We start from the raw sequence: 14,447 nt of genomic DNA, 5'->3' as shown, positions 1-14,447 counted from the left end.
CATGATGTACCTGATTCGCGAGCTCGATGAGCAGAATGAGCTCGATGTACTGACAGACTGGATGAACTAGATGCACGAAGTGATTTTTCCTTCTCTAAGTTCAGAAATGTTTTCACAACACACGATAGGGGAAATCCGATGAGGAGGGACTGTCTGAAGTTATGTGCAAACTGAAGGGTATCATGGTTATTTAAAAAACTAGGTACACAATTATTCTCCTCGTAATTGCTCCCAACTCTCATTTGAAATCTATCAAAAAAATAAAGTTTTAAAATCCACATTTCAAACTCATTTCAACCCACTTTTTAAAAGTCATTTTACTCCTTCAAAAATTACTCAAATAACTTCTAACATTTCAAAAGTTTAAAAGTTGATTTCAAATATGGAATGTGTGAAAACCATATGCACTCTTGAGACTAGAAGTAGAACACATGAATTCCACCAATAAAGATTGGTCCAATTAAAAAGAATTTAACAGGTCATAAGATCAAGTCCTACTATATCAACATAGAGATTTTGTTGGTAGGCCATCTATAAATATTTTTATAAGCATTATTTCACATGTCTTGGCCTCGAGTCCCCACTTAAACTTTATTTAATAAACAAAAATAAGAAGACATGAATCCCAAAATTAAACCATGCATGTGCCGTGAAAAGACGAAAGGAAAAGAACCCCCAAACAAGGGACAGCCAGCTATGAACGAATGAGAGATGACGCCAACCTGAACAGAACCCACGGCAGAATCCATGAACAGTGATGGCGGCGATTACAGAGATGACGAAAACCATAAAAGCTTGCTTGCATACACCAGAAGAGAGAAAAGGACGTGGTCAAGCGCAGAGCCTTTCAGCGATCGATGTGAGAGAGAGAGAGAGAGAGGCACGCTGTGGAAATGCCCCAACACAATGATCTAACCTAATCTCAAAAGCCATAATTTTCAGCTTTCATTCTAACGTAGCTTTTGAGCAAAAGCTCTTCCAAAATTTTTGTTATCCAAACTTCAGTTATAGAGTCTTATCCAAACATCTCTACTAAATCAACTTCTCACAACAAATATATATATATATATATATAACTCTATAGCCTAATTCATTTCAAGGTTTTCACGTTCAACTTCATTATTTCATCATATATTTACAACACAATCCGCCCAATAAACTACAGTTAGTAATATAATAAAGAGCAAAAAAGAAAAAAGTCAAAAGGAATCCCTCATGCCCAAAAACAAAAGGGCAAAAACCTTACAGATTAAAAAGAAAACGGATTTACAACTTCTCTCTGTGCCTACAAATTTACACATTGCTGGATATATATATATATATATATATATGTATACATGTATGTATGTATAGGAGGAGGTCGTGTTTGCGTGTGTGAACGTAGATCATCCTTCTCAGTTCTCACTAGCCTTCTTTCATCGAAAAAGCCTACTCATCAGCATATATCCTTTTCTCCTCTTATCAACAATGTCCTTTCACTTACAAAACTGCCCCTCCCAGCCAACACAAACACAAACAAGCATGCGCGTGTCTGTGTCTGTATATATACATACATGCACTGGCCAAAACTCAACCTTCTAAAAATTAAATCCTGACTGTTACATATATATACCCATAAGGACAAGATATTTGTTCGTTGCTGCATCGATCTTAATCTGCATCGTTCATTGATTCGTTATTCTTCGAGAAAGTGTCTTGACGACCTGTACAGATCGTAAGGGGCCCAAAGGTGGTCGACAATGCATGGCTTTCTTGAATCCAGTCTGAGCCATGGCTTGCCCTTTCCACTCCAATGCAACAAACTGATCGGACCAGGGTGCAAGCTCCTACACTTACCTTCAAAATTGTCACCGCCCAGTCCATGCTGATTCCACCGGTGATCCACCGCCTTGATGTTTCCAGCCAACACCAGCAGAAACGGCGGCAGCGAACCTAAGTTATATATCTTCTTCTGCTTCTGAACTCTCATCCATTCCTCCACTTTCTGTGTGAACCCTTCTTTCCTCCATTTGTCTACGTCCATCACCATCACACCAGTGTTGAAATAACACGCGTTTCTACCCTCAAACGTCTTGGTTAGCTTAGGATCTGACCAGAAGCTCGTCGTGAAATACACCGTGAAGTTCGCTCTGCAATATTCCGGTGCGGCCACCACCTTCCCTTCCATGTCTACGCCCCAGAGCTTGGCTATATCGTCGACAACGATGAGGTCAGAGTCCAAGTATATGACGCGTCTGACTTGTTTTGGTAAAGCGTCAGCGAGGTAGATTCTTGCGTAGTTTAATGGCTGGTCTAAGGCGAGCCGGATCGACTTAGAAATTTTTCCCTGAACCCGGGTCGAATCGAACCGGAAGATGTTGAAGGTGAGGTAAGGGAAGGTGGATTTGATACTGTTGTAGAGCTCAGGGTTGTCGTGAGCAGAAAGGAAGTAGAAGGAGAGGTTTTCAGGACACGTGGAGTGTTGCAGCATGGATTGCACGGCGGCCATCGTGCCTCGGAGGTAGTTTTCGTCGAGGGTCATGGCCACGTGGATGCGGTCGGCGTCGGAGGACCCGCATTCGCCGCCGTTGCGGAAGGCAGGGGCTTCCCGGAAGGGAGGGAGGTCCGACGACGAGGGATGGTGGCGGACGCCAATTCGTATAGCAGCGGCGGTGGTGATGGGGCGGAGGAGGATGAGGGACAGGAGGCCAAGGAGAAGAGGAACAAAGGCCATCCTGTCTCCCAAGAGATTTTTTTTGTTTTTTTGGGGTTCCTCTCTCTGGATCTTTTTTTGTCGTGTTTCTGTTTCTTTTTAACGTTGTTGTTGGTGGCGTTTTGTTGGCTCCAACGGAGGAAGTAAGGTTTTGGAAATTTAAGAAAGAATATAAATGGTTTGGAATGAGAGATGGAGCTTGATGGAGATCTGATGATAGAGATCAAAAGAATATCGCAGAGGTTTGGGAGTAAGAAAGTTGATGGAAGGGAGAAATTATCGGAATATGCTTGGACTAGGAATGGACTAATTTTGGTCGGAGCGGGTGAGAAAGAGAGTCAAACAATTTAGATTTTTTTTCTCCCTTTATTGATGTTTCCTTGATTTATTTCACTAATAATAATAATAACAATAATAGTAATTTGATTTTGTTTATTGTAGAGAATTAAAATGCCACATAAAATAAAATCAATAATCATATAAAATAAAATATGACAGGCTAAAGTGTATGTTTTATCATTTAACTTTATATAATGTTTAGTTGGATCTATTAATTTTATGGAGTATTATTTTAACCCTCTAATTCCAGCTTCGTTCATTAGCTTTAAATAATTGTTTTTTATGTCAATAATTATTTTTTAAAAAATTAAATTTAATATGGCAACATTTGAAAATATGTTTAATTGTCAAAATTTAAATATTCAATGAATTAATTTTTTTGTTAATAAAATTAATGGTGTTAGAGATTTAAATAAAACTTTATATAAAGTTATATGATTAAATATATGCTTTAACTACTATAATAATATACACAAGGAGGTGTGATTATATATACTTTTGATCTTTATCATAACACATTAAGACATTTTGTAGAAAAGATATGTGGCTCTTATCATAAGTCATAAAGTAATATTAATTATTAAGTTTTTTCCTACATTAACCCCATTTAAAGTTATTAATTATGAAGGATTATATATGTAATGAAAATTTAAAAATTTTTCATTCAATTGTAATTAAAATCATAAATTTATTTTATTTTTAGATAGTTAATACTTAACAATCTCTCATTAGTCTTGGTGGAATAAGTAAAAATGTTTTTAAAATAAATACAAGAAAGAAAAAAAATACATATATGTGTGTGTATCACACTCAATTTAACTTGATATGCTTTCCAAGCATAGAATGATTAGCCTTCTTAACTAAGTGAAATAACATATGAAAAATTATTTTGAAATCCCCACAATTCAAAACACCATAAGGTCCATTGAGTTGTTAATTGATCTTGTAATGTTTAAATATACTAAACATTACTGTGTGGGATTATATATATATATATATATATATATCACGATGGTCAAAGCAACCGTTCAAGGCCAGGAGGCATTTAACGGGCAACAATGTAATGAAGTTGGAGCAAATGCTATATAATTCTACTGATTGATAGAAGGAATTGGCGCTGTCCTCCTTTTAGAATCTACCCAAATTTGTCGATATTATATATAGATAGGGCATAAGTCTTTTTTTTTTTTAAAAAAAACAAGATATATCATCACTAGAAAGTAAATATTATACCAAAAAAAAAACACCAAGACAACAAAAAAACCCAGAGATCTCTTGCAAAAACAATCTTATTTAAATATACTTTTACAAAATGATTATATTGAATATCATAACAAGCATTTAAACATTAATGATAATTTGCTATCTACGCCTCATAATGCCCTCGATTAATATATATTATTTAAATATATGGTTTAATGAAAAAATTAATAATATCATAGGCAGGTTCATCAATATAGCCAATATTACATCATAAAACTTCTGATAAAAAAATACTACGTCATAAAACTTTGTATTTAAACTATCTAAAGTTAAGATTGATGAATTTATGTAATTTTTTTTCAAATTGTCGCTCATTTTATTATTTTTAGCAACACACAAAATCTTCAATTTTTTCTTAAAAAAGAAAAATTTCATGAAATTCCGATTCTTAATTTCAAAAGATTTAAATTATACTCCTTCCGTTCAAAAATATAAGATATTTTTAATAGAATTTCACCCCCAATAAAGTAGTTACTTACTTTTAAACTAACTATATCTTTCTATATTCATTCTTATTAAATATCTTATAATCAATATAAAACCATTCATCAATAGGGGTATTTTTGAAAAAAATAATTATACTTTAAAAGACTAAAAATATCTTACATTTTTTAACAGAGGGAATAAAAATTATATATCCTTTTAGTAATTTAATTATCTAGAAGCACTTTGATTAAAATAATTCTTTTTTTTACCAACAATTAAAATAATTTAAATACCTTCATTTCATCAAAATCACTTTTCAAATAACAACATCCAAACACAATGACGTTACAACTTCATTTTAGTTAAGTTTTTCTTATTGTGCATAAGTATTTTTCTATTATAAGCAATTATGTTTTGTCAATTGTCATTGGTAGTTAAGTCTTTTTTTTATTACTCACAAGTATATTTTTATTGGAAACAATCATATTTGAAATAAAATTAGGCATTAGATATGAATAACTCTCTCAATGAAGATTTAAATCTTGGTTTACTGCATTATGAGTTGAGCTAGAAATAAGGACGGGACTTGTAGACTACCTATTTAAACTAATAAGGATTGAAGTTTGAAAAAATGATATTTTTTAAGGAAGTAGTGTTTTGAAGTCCAATCTTGATAGGCCATGAGAAAATGAACCTGGATGGCCCTTTTAAGTCCATTTTTTTTATTCTTAAAAAATAAAATATTTTTATTTTAAATATAATTTAAATTTTAGAATATATGTTTATACTTTAACGTTAAAATTTTTATTTTTATTTTTTATTTTTGAACTTTATAATTTATATTTTAAAATTTATGAAATATTATAATTAAAAATTTAAATTTTTTAAAATAAAAAATTATAAAAAAAGAGCTTGCAGGCTGAGCCTTAAATTCTTTAGACAAAGGTCGAACTTTAAAAAATGATCAACTTTAGAATAACCAAACTTATGGATTGGGGTTTGTAATGTTTTCTATTGGAACCAATGCTGTTTGTAAATATAATTGAAATACATGTTAACCAATTGGAAGGCCATTTTGGGCCCCAAATTAGGTGGGGAGACAGCCCGGTGCAGCGATAATGGGCCTTGGGTCCATCAATGCTAAGAGAAAGTCACTTAATTGTATCCATTTTGTGAGGGCAGTCTTTGAATGAGGAGGAGAAGCAGCAGCAACATCACAGTAACTTCACTTTGAGGGACCTGAGCAGGAGCTTCAGCTAATTCCTTGTGGTAATCCAAATTAAATAATGGATCTAGCAACATCCATTCCAAAACAGTCACAGAAATGTATCAGAGAAAAAATAAAATAGACTCGAAAAAACTATTAGACAGCATATATTATTGTAAAATTTAAGATTATTTACTAAATATCCTTAATTAAGGAAGACAGTATATTTAAAAATGCTTTTGGTTTTTAATTTGTTAAAAGTTCATTTAATAAAAATTAATTTGGTGAGAGTTAGTTATTGTAATGAGATTTATGTTCGGATATATTTTTTAAAAGTCCTTTAAATGTGTAATTACTAAAAAAGACAAATTTTATAATGTGTGGTTTTTGTTATGATTTATTAAATATATATATATATATAATATAATATAAAATTTGATATGGTGAGTGACATATATGATAAAAGAATGGGTAAATAATGTAAAATTTTATGTTGAATAATATATAATAAAAATGTATATATATAATTTTTAAATGTTAGAAAATATATATAAGAAAATTTTCAATAATATAAAATTTGATAATTTAACTAATAAAATATTATAAATAATAAAAAATTGATATGTTGAAAAAATATTTATAAATATTTTTATTTTCATTTTCAAATATATTAACAAGGGGCAATATGGGAAAAGACGTTGTTAAAATTTTAACTTTCCACATTTGAAAAGCCAAAAGCAACTTTCCCTAACTTTTTGAAAAAGGACTTTTGATGCTAATATGAATGGACTTTTAAAATGTACATGTAAAAATAAAATGTTAACCAAAATAACTTTCACTATCTAAAAGCCACAAAAGTCCTTTTAAAATGTGGAAAGTGAAATACCCAAAAAGGCACTAAAATTTGGAAAAGAAAAAAAAAAGCACTAAGATGGTTGAACTTGAACCAATGGTTTTATTTGCTCTTACGGGCAAAGTTGTCCACAAATATTAACATCCATTGAAATTCTACAATGACAATTAGTTTGAGATGCTTCAAATTGGAGGTGAGAAATTCTCATGGAAAATATCCCATTCAAAAAGAATAAAAAAATGAATTATCAATTTATTTGAATTTTCAAAGAATAGCTAAGCAACAGGTTGCTGATTGAATGCCAAATTTTATTAAATTATAGTTCGAAAGATCTCTATTTTCTTTGCAGATGATATTTGATTAAGATAAAGCAAGGGGAGAGGACTATCTCCTCTTCCTTCCCATCCTCTTCCTCTCCTCTTCTTAATTTCTAACCATTAAATTAAAATTTTGAGTGAGTTAGATTTGATCTCCTTCAAAACATTTCATTTTATTTTTTTACTGTATTTTTAAATTGTTTTTATTAAATTTTAGGAGTTTGAATTTTATTACTTATATTTTTATAATTTAATATATATTATAATAATTATTTTATAAGATATCAAATTTAAATTGTCTAAATCTTGATCTAATAGTTAAAAAGAAAAAAGAATGAAAGGGGAAGGGAAGAAAGGGCAGAGAATTCATGCTCTAAAGCAAGAGATATCAACGACTCTTGGATCTAGCAGTATCAAGTTGTGCCTACGTGGCACTAAGTTCCGCCCTCCCGTGATTCTTCAGGCGCTTGCTTACCCTTAAAAAAATAAAACATAAAAGATAAAGCAAGAGATGGTGATTATTGTTTCTTGTTGTTTTAGCGTTTATTTAGAACTTTGTTTCTTAATTTTTTTCCCTGTTTCTTATTTTTATTCTTAATGAATTACTACTTATTGTTTGGGAAAAATTAGTTTGAGATTAACAAGAATTCTAAAGTATTTCCTCTAATCTTATTTATAAAGTAGAGAGAAAAGATTTTTTTTGCCTTATTTATAAGTCACCTCATTAAATTTTTATTACAAATTTTTTCACTTGACCTCCATTAAATGTTGAAGAGTTTAATAAGGGTAAAATTAAAAAATTTATTAAATTTTTTGATAAGTTACTAAATTTTAAAATTTTTCTTAATTATTATGAAACATATTAAAAGTGTTTTATAAATAAGATCAGAAAAGAACATGGTATCTTGAAATGGAGGTGGTAATTTTAAATATTTTTTTTCTTTTGCGCATATTTTCAAGGGAATATTCCATTTTGTTGCCTTCCTGGTAATATATATATGACGTGTCCAACAAAACGACCTCGAAGTTAATTTAACTGAATGATTTTTTGAGTGCTAATTATATTGTCTAATTCTATTCTAATAGCAGAATGAATGACACCACGTTTATGTCAGCATTCACTAAGCGACCAACTAGTGCTGCTGAGCGTTCAAAATTAATGATTATGCTAATTGAAGGTTTAAGGTTTCATTAGCAAGTTTTTTTTTTTTTTTTGGGTCAGGTTTGATTAGCAAGTTTAAGTTCCAGTGAAATAGGAATGGAAATAAACTAAGTTATTAAAAGGGAGCCTATAACTTGATTTACTTTAGGCCTGACCTATCCTAACCTCTTTAATAAAAAAAAATCAGGCCAAGTTAATGCTTTTAAACTAGCCTGTTTTTACAAAGCCTAGCCTATTGATTGTTCTTAGTTTGAAGTATTCTAATAAAAAAATGAGAGAAATCTTACCTACTACAATTTTGGTACATGAGCATCCTTTTAGTATGGTGGAAGATGAATTCTTGTGTTGGGCCTTTGAATATGAAAATTTAAATTTTAAAAAAGTCTCTTCTAAAATAAGAAGAAATGATTGTTTGTCACTATGAGGATGAGGAAAAAGTCTTGAAGAACAATTTGAAAAGCATAAGCAAAGTTAGCATTACAACAGATATGTGGAAGTCGAGTCACCAAATAATTAAATACATAGTTATCATTAGCCATTATGATGATGCAAATTAGAATCTTCAAAATATAGTACTAAATTTTTGTCAAAGTGCCTCCTTCAAGGAGAGGTGTGAATGTTCCTAATGCAATTTTCAAATGTTTGATAGAATGAGGTATTGAAAACAAAGTATTATCCATTTTTATTAACAATGTTTTTTATAATGACTCATGCACTCAAAATTTGAAAAAAAATTTGTCATTGAATAATAAGTTGATGCTTGATGGACAATTATTTCATATTAGATGCTGTACTCATGCATTAAATTTATTGGTGCAAGATGGCCTTAACAAGGGCATCATTCACAAAGTTCGTAAAAGTGTTAAGGTTATTAATACTTTTGATGCAAGGCTGAAATCATTTTATGAAAATTGTTGAGTTAAAGGGCTTAAAAGAAAGGAAACTCACTCTTGATTGCCTTACAAAGATAGAATTTTACGTTCTTAATATTGACAATTGCTATGAAATTTATGCATGCCTTTGCAAATTATCATTAAAAAGAGCCACATTATATTAATGCACCTGAAAATGAGGACGAGGTGAAGATTGAGAAAATTTGTTAGCTGTTAGAAGTATGAAGCCATAAATATAATCTCAATTAGTGAATACCCTACCTCTAACTTATACCTTACCAAAGTCCATGGAGTGAAACAAATAATTGATGATGCATCAAAGGATTCACATTTATTTGTTAGAGAAAGACACAATCTATAAAACAAAAATTTGACAAATATTTGAGAGAACACAATTTGTTGATAGCTATTGCAAGTGTTTTGGATCTAAAGATCAAATTAGATGCTATTGAATAAGCTTTTCATTGATATATAAATCAAAAAGTGAGGCTAAGTAAAATGTTAAAAAGGTAAAAAAGACATTGCACTATTGTATAATGAATATATAGAATTATTTAAAGAAGACTAATCCTTAAATGTTGGATATGTGAATGTTGATGGTATTGTCACTTCACAAGTTACTGAACAAAAAAGAGATAATACAGAAATGCAATGAATAATATCAATGGTGTGTTAAGGACATTTAGTTCCTTCTATTGGCACTATACTGAAAGGACTTTTAACAATAATTATTTTAAACTTTTTATATCGGTTATTAAGAAAAAGTTAAAAAAAGGGGAAGTAAAAAGTTGACTTTTAGAAAATATTTTTCACGTTGGTTTTTTATATAATTGATGTGGAAAATCTCTGAAAACAAACAATTTTTTTAAAAAATAAACTTTTAACAATGGTTATAAAAAAAAAACTGTGGTGAAAAGTTACTTTTTACAATGATTATCTACATATATAATGTTGTTCATAATGATTTTCTATATAATTGTTTTTAGAAGTTCTTTTTTTTAAAAAGATTTGATTGTTTTTCTATACATCCAAAACTTAAAACTTATAAATTGTATAAATTGTACAATAATTATAAGCAGCTAGTCAACAGAATCATAATGATTATACAATAAGTTACAATTATACTAAATATATATTTATAAAATGAACCGATATAATATTTTCTCCAAATAACTAATATGTTAATCCGTATATATATGTGTGTGTGTGTTGAAATACTAAAAAATATAAAAATATATAATTAATTCAAGATCAATAATAATGTTAATTAAAACTATCCAACAATTTAAATACTTAAATATAAAAATATTCAATTAAATTAGCTATTATGAAGTATAAATTTGAGAATTAAAATAAAGACTTGAAGGCATGCATTCATTTATTGAAATACCTAACTATATAAATATTCAATTACATCAACCGATCACAATATTATAGGCAATAAAAATTAAGAAAAATAAATAAAAATAAAGATTTACAGTAGAAGAACTAGCAAAATTTCTCCAATAGAAGAGGAAGATAGAAGATGAGCAATACTAATACCCATAAGCTGAAATATCAAGGAGCCAAGGAGGAGATTGCAAGTGGAAGACCTTCACACTGATAGCCACCAACATATCACCTATGACAACCCACACATAAATTGACGACCAATAGAGTAGAAAAGAAATGTAAAAGTACTTTGAATGGAAGGGAAATGTCAAGATGAAGGAAAAAAGTTTACTCATTCAGTTCTATTAAAAATGGAGGAAAAATGAAATATACATACCTATGGAACCCAAACAGTAACAGTGACAGTGAAGGGCGATAAGGTGGTTATGGAATAGTGATCGATAAGACTTTAGATGGCAGAGAAAGGAGAAGGGTAGAAGCTTTTTGATTAAAAAAATGAAGAAGAATAGACAAGAGAAGAGTTACATCACAAATTTGAAAAAATTGAGAAAAATAATTTTAAAAAATTGTGTCTGTGACTTTTTAAATTTTAAATTGAGATACCACGTCAGTTTTTTCCAAAATCAACGTGGTATCTACATTCCACATTGGTTATTTTGAAACTGATGTGGAAAGGAAAGCAAATTTTTTTTAAAAAAAAATAGATTTCTACTTTGGTTTTTTTATAGCTGATGTGGAAAACATTTTTTATGTCAATTTTTTAGAAAAATGATATAAAAAATATTTTAAAAAATTATAAAATTGTTACTACCTCTTTTTTACCTTAATTTTTTTTGTAAAATTGACATAAATTAGTGATATTAAAAATTATTTTTGTTGTAGTGCAAATCAAAGTTGAAAATTTATCTTAAAAATGATCCTTCCCTGTTGATTATACTATTTTTTTCTATGCCTTGGATTGCTAGAAGAGTAATAGTTCCAAATTTAAAGTCTTATCAAGGATGACATCTAATATGCTAATTGTTTTTATCTCAATTGTGATATCAAAAACTACATTTAATGCTAGAGGTGGGATAATTGATGATATTGTGCTAACCTGAATGAAGAGTTTATTGAAATTCTCATATGTGGTGAAGATTGGCTTCATAATAAATATAGGTTGAAGAAAAAACAAAAGGTAAGAACCTTAGATATGTTACTATTTTTAAATGGTTGTTTTAGAAAAGTATTTTAATATATCTCTATTATCAATTCATTTTTTCATTATGTAGGATCCATTAGAGCAAGGAGTGATAATATTGAGGACATAATTGGTGTTGCACATTACATGGGATGTTCAAGGCTTCTAGCTATTATTAGGCTTATATTGCCAAAAAAATCATTAGCTCTTCTTTTTAGATTGCATCCTGCTATAGCACATTTCTCTTTAAGACATTATTGTTGATGTTACTTGATTTTTTTTCCTTTTTTTTCTATTTATTGAATTTTAATTAGATTATATTGTTCTTGAATTTTAATCAAATTGTGTTGTTGTAGGTTAAATAGGCTTAATTCTATTTAAGGCCTTTGAAGCCTTAAAAATAGACTTATTTAAAAGAACTAGGTTTTAAATAGATTTTCTGGCCATGTAGGCTTTTGGCAAGTTCATGCTTAAGTTTTATAAAAAGCCTTGTGTAGCCTTCAAGTCAGACTCAAGCCTCTGACCTATCATATAGACTCAGATCTATTTGGTGAAAATCTAACTTGACTTATTTTCACCCCTATTGTGAAAAAAGCAACTAATTAGTTATTTTTTTTATTGATAAATTTATGTTAATATTTTTGTTTTGAAGTTTTGCGCAACAACAATGACGAGCTTAAGAGCCCACAAAAAATCGCAGCTCATGTGTAGCGTGATTAAACCTTTTGAACATCTTTGGGGATAAAAATCAAACATTTAGAACTTGTTTGATTATCTATTTTCAGAACAGATTTTTTTTTGAAATATGTTTTTCATTAATGAAAAAAATAAGTTTTTAATTATTTGTTATGAAAAACTAAAAAAAAAAATTTAAAGTTGTTGTGAAGAATTAAAAAGCCGGAACATATTTTAGATGTTTTATTACTTTTGTTTTGCAAAACTTGAGAAAAGACAGAAACTATCTTGCTTTTATTAATGACAATTATGTTAATAAAATAAATTATTCTTTCACTCTTTAATTCACCAAATATTTTTTTAAAACAATGATTTAAACAGATTTTTTTTCATTTCTTATTTTTAAAACTTGTTCTGAAAAATTAGTTTACAAAATTGTTTTGAGAACAAAAAAACAGAAAACATAATTACTCTTTTATTAAAGGGCGTGCTTGTTTATAAATATATTAAAATAAAAAACATAATTATCAATCCCTATGATTTCATCAAATTTTGCTTTTTAATTTCTACAATTCTTATTTAGTGTTTTTAGTTCATATAGTTTTATCAAAGTTGGATGATATTTGTTACTTAAATCCCTATAATTTTAGTGAAAACATTGAAACAATTGTAAAAAAATAAAATTCAATAACTATGAGAATCAATAATTATATTTTTTCATTAAAATATTGCAAGTCTTTAATGGAAGTAATCCCAGTGTCTTTCATTAAACGGATGTAAAATTCATTTCTCTCCAAGAGAGTGAGATCACAAAAGTTAGAAAATTGTTATTATTAGATCAGCAAATAAAAATACAAATACAAATTCCATATACTCCCTCTATTAAAAAATATAATATATTTTTAATTAAATCTCACTCTGAATAAATTTGTTATTCACTTTTAAATTAACCCTATCTTTTTATATTTACCCTTATTAAACACTTTACAATAAATATAAAGTCATTCATCAATAGGGATATTTTTAAAAAAAGACAATAATTATACTTCAAAAGATTAAAAACGTTTTACATTTTTAAATATCTAACTCCTCAAAAAATATCTTATAATTTTAAATAGAAGGAGTAGTTAGTAGAGAGTCTTAATCATTGATGTATATACATACTCTTTTCATCTCAATTTATAAGACATATTTGAGAGAGATTTTGAATCCTAAAACATAACACATTTTGACAAAAATAAAGTTTTATTAATGATACTTTTTTAATATTACTCTTCTCATTATATTTTCTCTCTTTGATATTTTTTCACAAACAGAGTATTAAATGAAGGTTATTTTTAGAAGTTTATATTTATATGTTGAAAAACATAAGATTGTGAAGCATATTTAATGAATTTTATTAGTATAATGTAATTTTGTTAAAAATGTCTAATAAATTGTGATGAAAAGAGTATAATTTAATAACAATATAGCAATGAAGGTAGAATTCAAAGAGGAGGGTAGGGGTCCTGTTGGATTCTGGAAAAGGGAATTTTGAATCTCACCATCAAAGTTAATTATTATGATAATGAATTATGTCATTGATTAAGGTTTATACACGTGAGAGGGTATGTTGTTAAAAAACTTTAGCATGTGAAGGCAAAAATGTTATAAAAATTTAGTTTCATGGAAGCTTAAGCAACTTAGTTTCATTTCATTGGTTAAAATTGTAGTTTGCAAGCCTAAAAACTTGCTAGGGGCCCAAAAAAAAATTGTTGAATAAAAGCAGTTGACAAATAAATTTTTACAATTAGGTCAAAAGCTATATTTTAAAATCTTTTATATCAGTTAGTTGGGATATTATCCTTGATAGCATTTAATGCATTTTAAAATGGGTTAACGAGTAAAATTGACCCTGAAGTATTGCATGAAAAGTACCATAAACCCTGAACTTTGAAATTTCAAGCAAATATCCTCATTGTTTATGTATAGAATTTTGACTATTATGTAAACCAAATTAGTTTCAATGTAGTTCGTCGTGGTAAATGCATCGTTGGCTATGACAAACG

The 14,447-nt window shown here is 28.9% G+C and overlaps 1 protein-coding gene across 1 annotated transcript; it reads right to left on the bottom strand.

Moving 5' to 3' along the window:
• Positions 1-1,323: 1,323 nt before the first annotated feature.
• On the bottom strand, positions 1,324-2,811 carry LOC129292107 (probable galacturonosyltransferase-like 4). The gene has a single exon (XM_054929626.1). It carries the CDS (start codon positions 2,711-2,713, stop codon positions 1,676-1,678), a length of 1,038 nt encoding a protein of 345 aa, XP_054785601.1. The 5' UTR covers positions 2,714-2,811; the 3' UTR covers positions 1,324-1,675.
• Positions 2,812-14,447: the final 11,636 nt, after the last annotated feature.

The sequence above is a fragment of the Prosopis cineraria genome, unplaced genomic scaffold, assembly GCF_029017545.1.
Source record: "Prosopis cineraria cultivar Desert tree isolate PC_DT_omini unplaced genomic scaffold, ASM2901754v1 PC14, whole genome shotgun sequence".
Classification (NCBI taxonomy): Eukaryota; Viridiplantae; Streptophyta; class Magnoliopsida; order Fabales; family Fabaceae; genus Prosopis; species Prosopis cineraria.
Note: the sequence above shows the minus strand (reverse complement) of the source record. Positions and strands in the feature narration are given on the sequence as shown.

Excerpts from the sequence above, each read along its gene's own strand:
- LOC129292107 (XM_054929626.1), bottom strand. The coding sequence starts at position 2,713 with ATGGCCTTTGTTCCTCTTCTCCTTGGCCTCCTGTCCCTCATCCTCCTC.